The sequence below is a fragment of the Etheostoma cragini genome, chromosome 18 (genome assembly GCF_013103735.1).
Source record: "Etheostoma cragini isolate CJK2018 chromosome 18, CSU_Ecrag_1.0, whole genome shotgun sequence".
In the NCBI taxonomy this organism is placed as follows: domain Eukaryota; kingdom Metazoa; phylum Chordata; class Actinopteri; order Perciformes; family Percidae; genus Etheostoma; species Etheostoma cragini.
In genome coordinates, this window is record NC_048424.1 from 13,932,769 (window position 1) to 13,940,217 (window position 7,449).

A 7,449-nucleotide genomic window follows, 5' to 3' on the forward strand; every position below is an offset into this window, starting at 1 on the left:
TGTGTGTGTGTGCGTGCGTGTGTGTGTGTGTGGGAGACTGTGTGTGGTTGGGGTGTGGGGGTGTCCACTGTGGTTTCCAGCTGCTTTTAAAACAAACAGAGCCTTTAAAAAAGGGCTTCTTGTTAGGTTGTTCACTATTTGTTAAGCTTCCGCTTGACCCTCTCCTACATACACACACACACACACACACACACACACACACACACACACACACACACAGAACCTGCTGATTCAGTGTTTTTTTCCCTCTATCTCTTGTATCTCTTGGTTGTACAATTCTTAACGTTTTTTAATAAAAAAATTAATAAAAAAGAGCCGACATCATGCAGACTAAAGCAAATGTTTTGAATTGTAATAAAATGTATTGCTTAGGAAAAGTAATAGCACACATTCTATGTCAACCTATTTGTAACATGTGTTTATTATTTTAAAATCTTCTTCTGTCACCGCACAATCATTTCTTTTGTTATAAAATGTAGAAAAGTCGTGTCTTTTCTTTTTGGTTTCCAAGGTGACAGCAGTTCCGATGGAGCGCTACTGTAACGACCGCAGTGCAGAGTACGAGTGGCGGGTGACACGCGGTGGAGGGGGCACAGTCTTTAAACAGTGTTTCCTCTACGGCTCCCCCGAACTTGCCTCAGACTGGCGTGTGAGGGCCAATACCTTTCACCCACAATGCCATGGGGGTGTGATGGCCCTCTACCCGCGACATGGATGGTCCTTCATTCGCATACCTGGTGAGGACTCTGTGTTTGTGTGTTATGTTATGCTGCTGCTATACCTTTATACTTGGGTTTGTGCCACGTCTTGCTTGGACAGGTGTGCAGCTCTGCTGTAGCTCACATCGGCTAACTTGAGGCTATGTAGCCAAAAGGTAACATGTAAATGATTTTTTTTTTTTTAAGTTTCACAAATACAGATGATGCTCTCGAGAAAACAGAATATTGTAAGCTCATAACTTCAGCATTAACAGTCTGATCAGCTACCGTTTGTGAATATTGTACTGCTTAAAATCTTCTTCTTTTTCTCACAGAGAGCTCTAACATGCTCCTATTTGTTCAGAGTGGTCGACGCTTTAATATTAATGAGCTATTGTGGCTACACACCGGTTTCAGAAAACCAGTACCCGTAGTTACTACCCTCATTCGTTTGAGTCATATTTGAACTGACAGATTTGTCAAATTGTGGGGGTCCAGTTATCTGAGCGAAGGGTGCAATAGACAGAGACCCGCCGAGGGTCAGTGGGGCCGATCACTCTCCTCTGTCCGTCCGCCAGGTAGCCAATCGCTCACAGTCTAATGGAACTGCTGAGATAAAGGGCTTCTGCAGAAGTTCACTCGCATAAACACATACCAGCGATTTCCAGTGACGGTTTGAATGCAGGGTTGTGTGTGTGTGTACGTGTGCTTGCACGTGCGTTATCTGAAGAGAGCTTGAGTTAAGGGTCAGCAGGGGCAGAGTGGGAGCTGATTGGTTGCCAGGGTTCAGATGACTGATGGATATCCAGGGTGAGAGAGGTTATTACAGTTTTACAGACAACACTTCCCTTCTCACTGACCTGCTCAGCCCCCTCTACGTCTGATAAACTGTCTCCGTCATGGATTATGATGACTGCTCTCTTTTTTAGTTTTTTTGAGGCAACAACAGTTCCTGGCACAGAAAAAACGGACACGTGTGCCCATTTTATGCTTAGTTCGATAAGCCTGCAATGCAGTTATCGTGTGGGGTTTGGTACTTTTAAGACACAACAGTCCATAAACATGATATCAAATCCTGGTGACACGCTCTCACAGATTGCAATGCTGTAAAGCTTCATTTTTGTCTTCTTTTTCTTCTACCCATCTGTGTATGCATGTGCTTGTGAGAGTGTTTGTGTGTAAAAGTGAGAAACTAAACAAGTATTTGTGTGTCTGTGTGAGAACAGTCTGAAAGCTCTTGTGAAGTTATACGGAGGCAGACAAAGCGAGGAAGTTTAGCTACTGGTCATTGTTCAAGTGCTTAGTTAGGTAACACTAATAGATGGTCCGAGTGTGTGTGTGTGTGTGTGTGTGTGTGTGTGTGTGTGTGGGGGGGGGGGGGGGGGGGGGGGGGGGGGGGGGGGGGGGGGGGGGGGCACACCCCCGGGTCCATTTACGGAGCTCCAGGGCTCACACAGGGCCTGAGGTGTCTCTCACCTCTCCCTACACACTCTCCCACGCTCGCCGACGTTGCCTTCCTTCACTTCACACGCAGCCCGAGGACAAACCTCACCTCCGTCCTCTCCCGCTAACGGACAGGACCGGCCGCTGATCTGAAATCAGTATCTGGCCACAGCCTTTCGGTTCGTCTGGTCTCCCACTTCTTTCTCAGCCTCGGTAGGAAGGAAGTGACCCAGCGCTCCGGCACCCGTCCTCCGCTGAACACATTGTTGCCACATCAAGGCTCAGATATGTACAGTAGCTCAGCTGAAGTTTCCCACCCTCCCTCTCCTCTGCGCTCCCAGCCCCACACCTTTCAGAACAAATGGCAGAGCTGAATAACTGTTTGTTTTGAGCGCCATGGCGTGAGTACCGGTGCCCACTGATATCGATGGAGGAATCTAATCAGAGGACTTAATAAGAATCAGGCCGTAGAGGAGGAAAAAACAATTGAGGCTGCAATGTCTTGGGCCTCAGATTAGTTTGTTTTTCATGTTATTGTGATGGCAGAATTTCCCTGGAGCATAGATATTTTTCATTCAAAGAAAAGAATGGACTTTCTGCTCTATGTTAATAATGGTAATATTGACAATGATGTGATGCTGCTGCACCTGATCACAGAGAAAGCAAGATGCATACATGTCATTAAACGCCATGGAGCGGAAGCCATGCTGTGTAGTAGTCTGAGCCACCAAAAGAGAAGAGGTTGTCACTGGAATCAGAGAGACATTCCAGTCTCGCTAAATTGCTGCAGTTCTGCGGTCACCTCTCTTTCACTTTCCGGAAACTTAACATAAAGACAAATTTCATGCAGAGAAATGGGATGAGTGTCAGTTTGAGCATTCGTGCTCCGGGATTATTTGCAGAACATTCCAGTGCGACACAGAAATAACCTTCCTTGCTGTCTGTGTGGCCCCTGTGACGCTGTCAGTAATTAGAAGGAGCCGTCCCATAAAAAAGGCAGCCTTCTCACTATAGCGCCGACTCTCAAACTCTTACTCCAGCTTTATTGTGAGCCGGGAACTGACTGTCACCTCTGTGGAGGAGGATACGTGTGTGTGTGTGTGTGAAGGATTTTATTTATGTACGACTTGTTGTGTGTCTTGTTTTTAATGGCTGTATTTGAATGCATTTGTGTGTGTGTGTGTGTGTGTGTGTGTGAGTGACTGTCTGTGCTTCAATCAGAAAGAGAGAGAGAGAGAGAGAGAGCGAGCAGTCAGGTCTTGTCCAGCAACCCACATCAGGCTGTGGGAAATGCAGTTCTGCCTTCCTGTCCCTTCAAAGAAACTCTGCTCTCCAGCAAAATGGCAGGAAGCTTCCCCGGCCTTCTGATAGACAGGCACAAAACAACACAGACGGCTCGCCACATCACCATCTGATTCGGCTCCTCTCAACGTGCATTATACTGGCACCGCTTGACCGTCTGCGGAATTCTTTTGGCAGCCGAGACAAACAACAACATCCAGCCAAGCGTGTAAAGGGATTGTGATGTTTTGATTTCCTACTTCCAAGTTATGGCTAATAATGTGTCCACAAGATGGAAAAACGTGTTCACTGATACTTAAGAAACTTGAATCCCAAAGTAGACTGAAGGGGGAGACATTAGCCACATTATCCCTCTGTGATGATATACTGTATTTGAGCATGGAAGCCAAGTAGTATCTAGCTCGCTATCTTTCATCTGCGGTGTGTGTCGAGTCAGTGCTGGCCGAGGGTAACTAGCAGTAATCTATCTTAATGACAGAGTTCACAGTGGGCGGCTGTCATGTGGTGAGATTCCTCTGTGAAACCCTGAGCCCTCATCAGACTGTCTGTCTCTTGCCTTGCTCAACGGCTCCTAGAGAACCAAGAGAAGTGCTTTTCTTGCATGCTTGAGGAGAAACAGTGATGCATTTGCAAGCATGTTCTCTGTCATTTATGCTGTGTGTGTGTGTGTGTGTGTGTGTGTGTGTGTGTGTGTGTGTGTGTGTGTGTGTGTGTGTGTGTGTGTGTGTGTGTGTGTGTGTGTGTGTGTGTGTCACTTACTTTTTGCTACAACATTTTGGGGCTTTTGTGGCTGCATTTTTGTCATTTGGCTCATCTCCAGAGCTCCAGAGTGGGAGAGTAGTCTTAATGCAGACACATGTTTTTAGGGAAGCATCTGTAAAGCTTCACCAAGAAAAAGAAGCTGAAATCCCCTGTTTTCTTGTTTTCTGTCAGCCACTTCACTCCATCTTCCAAAACCTCCCGCTGGCATCTGGCTCTTAGCTATACTTATGCCGTGGCTGCGAGAAAATTAAGTTTAAGTCCGGTTTTTGTCAATACATGCAGAAGCAGCAAAGTAGTGTCAGGCTAATATTTCCATCATCAGCGGTGCTGAACAAGTGTTGCCCATTGACTTATTGATTGCACAGTGTAATGTATCATTATACAGTGAGGGGCTGACGCTCGGTTCGATCGTTGATTCGACCTGCTCTGTGGCCCCCCCATCTGTCTCTGTTTCTCACATAACCATCCATCTATCTTCTTTCATCAGCTCTCAACTCTATTTTTTTTTTTTTTTTCGTTTTGCAATCTCGCTGCTGTTGGTCTCCTCCTTTTTGGATCGCATCTGGTCCGCTTCCCTCCCTTGTTAGGGCGGCTCCGCTCTCAGCTTTTGGCAACAGCAGCAGAGGGGACAGGACAGGACAGAAGATTGTCGTGGCGTATTAATGAAATTAGCACCATGGTTGGTTTGGGAGTATCAGGCGCCAGGCACCAGGGCTGGGCCGGGGTTAATTAGCTGGCAGCAGGCCTCTAATTGGGTCAGGACCGTGTCAGGCCCCTGGCTCTGGCCCTACAGGGATTGGATTACACTGTCGGGGGACAGACAGCAGGGGGAGGGAGAGAGGGTGTATTGGGGGGCAGCGGGCGGGAGGAGGGAAGGATCGAGAGGGAGCTGGAGGGTGCAGTGGATGTGGGAGAAAGAGAGAGAGAGAGAGAGAGCAGAGGGACAGGGGAGTGTAGCTTAATCTGCCAGCAGGAGGTAAGGGTAGGAGGAGACGGGGAGGGCTGGCCGGGTGAACACCGCTGTTAGACTGGATTGGATTTAGGCGGGGGAAGGGGGGGTATGAAAAGGGGGGCAGGGCAGGTGGTGAAGCTTGATATGTGTATCCATAGCAACAGCAGAGTGGTGTGACACCACATGGGATTTGCTTGTGTTTTGGGGTGTGGTCTTAACCCAGTCCTTGTCCTTGTCTGTCCACAATAAGAAAGTTGTTTTGTGTCCACTTCAGTGCATTTTCCTCCACATTTTCATTTTGCCACTCGGGTATTCAGATTGGAATTTGTCCTCCCAAATGTCCCGCTGTTTGGTTTTTGTACGAGGTAATCTTTTGTTTTGCTATCCGCTACATATGATTTGCTGTAGAAGATGCTGGTACTGTGTGAAGTAATTTTGACTTTTAGCTGATCAAATCTTGACAGCCAATTCTTTTAAAGTGCCACACCAGTGAGATGTACAGACATATCCATTTTCATCAAATCTCTCCATAATTCATGTTACATGCATGGCTACTACATCTAGTATGCTCACATTTATGACCAATGGTCATGCATATCATTGCAGCCACATGTAGCTTATAACGTAAGCCATAAGTGTTCTGTGGGAATGAGACAGAACGCCAAAGCCTTTCCGAAATTGCAATTATTCATCTTCTTGGCTCAGTTTTACAGGGTATGGCAGCGATATTTAGAAATATGGGATTTTCGGTATGCAGCTCTAAATGTTTTGAACTCGCCCACCTCTCTCTCTCTCTCTCTGTAAGCCACATCGCTGAGCTTTAGGGAGTTTGGATAGTTGCAGCGGTGGGATTTTTTTTTTTTTAAACGGCCTTGCCATTTTTGTTGGACATCTGTTTCCCTGCTTTCCTTTGATAATGCACCTTTTTTTGTAAAACCATTCCTCTTTAGGCTGAATGTCTCAAAATATGTTAGTGATCAGATCAGGTGTTGCCTTCAACTAGTACACAGAGGAAAACAATGTACAGAGATATCATCACTCTGATCAAATATCAGAAGGTGGCTTTCTTAAGAAGCAGCTCTCCTATTAATGGTCTCCTTCATAATCCAGGCACAAACAAAAGGATTACCCTGTCTGACATGTCTCTTCATACAGAAATAATAGTATCCAACTACATAATATGGGATTTTCCGATTTACACAGTATGCCCTTCAAGAATTAGATTAAATACATCATTCAGTCCTTTTTGGCCACAGAAATCCACAGATAGGGGCTTTAACCCATCTTCAAACATAACATGGGAGCCTGGAGGCTTAAATATAATCTGCTAAAGAGAAACAGATTGGTGGCAGGGATTGAGCAATATGGCCTTATATGAGCATTTGCGTCTTTGCCAAGCGGTGGTTTGCATCTGGGTGGTTGTCAGCGTGGCCGCAGCGCTGCTTGGTGCCCTTGACTAAGCGGCGGCCCTGGTTAGACGGGCACCTGCGGTGAGGAGTCCCACGTCTGATCCCAACCGCAACATCACTGCTGCCCCCGCCGGGCGAATAGCGCCTCACTGTAGCCGGAGCCACCACAGACCCCCTTCCCTCTCCGTCCGTCTGGACCTTTTTTTTTATTTTCCTGCACATGTCTAATCCTCTGTCTCACGCTCGCTTCCTTTTACTTTTCAATTCATCCACGTTTTTGAGGCCAAGGCCAATTATAGGCCTTCGACGGCTGGATACAGTGTTTGTGTGTCTCAAGGACTGCGGTGGTCTCTTGGTACATACCGAGTTGAACCACATCAACGTACAGCAACTGCCCACCTCGCAATAAACCTATGGTTAAGTTGGACCTGCTTCAGATTTAGTTTATTGTCTCTTGCTATTAGTGTATTATGAGTATATTTTATTTCCCTTTGTCTATTTTCCCTTCTTATTCTCCATTTCTCTATCTTTAGTCCATTTTATCTCAGCTATTTTTATTCACCCGGAGAATGTTAACAAGGAATGACAACAACAGTGAAAAACACATATACTTTGACCGCATTACACCAGCTGCCTGGAGGAAAACCAAACAACTGAAATGAAAGACATGAATGTGCTGTTGGTTCAGAACTCACCCCGTCGACACTTTGGGAGCTGTAGGGCTGTGTGACCAGGGCCCAATGTGTTTGACAGGCTGACAGCACTCCACAGTGACCTGTAGGTGAGCTCTCCTATACATCCCCAGAGTGTTCTCCCTGTTCATCTGTTCTATTAGTTCCTCTTTAACACCTCTACAGGGCCTGACCTAATGGGGGGGGGGGGG

The 7,449-nt window shown here is 46.6% G+C and overlaps 1 protein-coding gene across 1 annotated transcript in view; it reads left to right on the forward strand.

The window, feature by feature from the left end:
• Positions 1-7,449, forward strand: part of ino80 (INO80 complex ATPase subunit) — a 42,305-nt gene that overhangs the window by 18,243 nt on the left and 16,613 nt on the right. Inside the window, exon 27 of the mRNA XM_034900783.1 lies at positions 485-737. Coding sequence (XP_034756674.1) covers positions 485-737 — 253 coding nt within the window. The remainder of the gene's footprint in view (positions 1-484; positions 738-7,449) is intronic.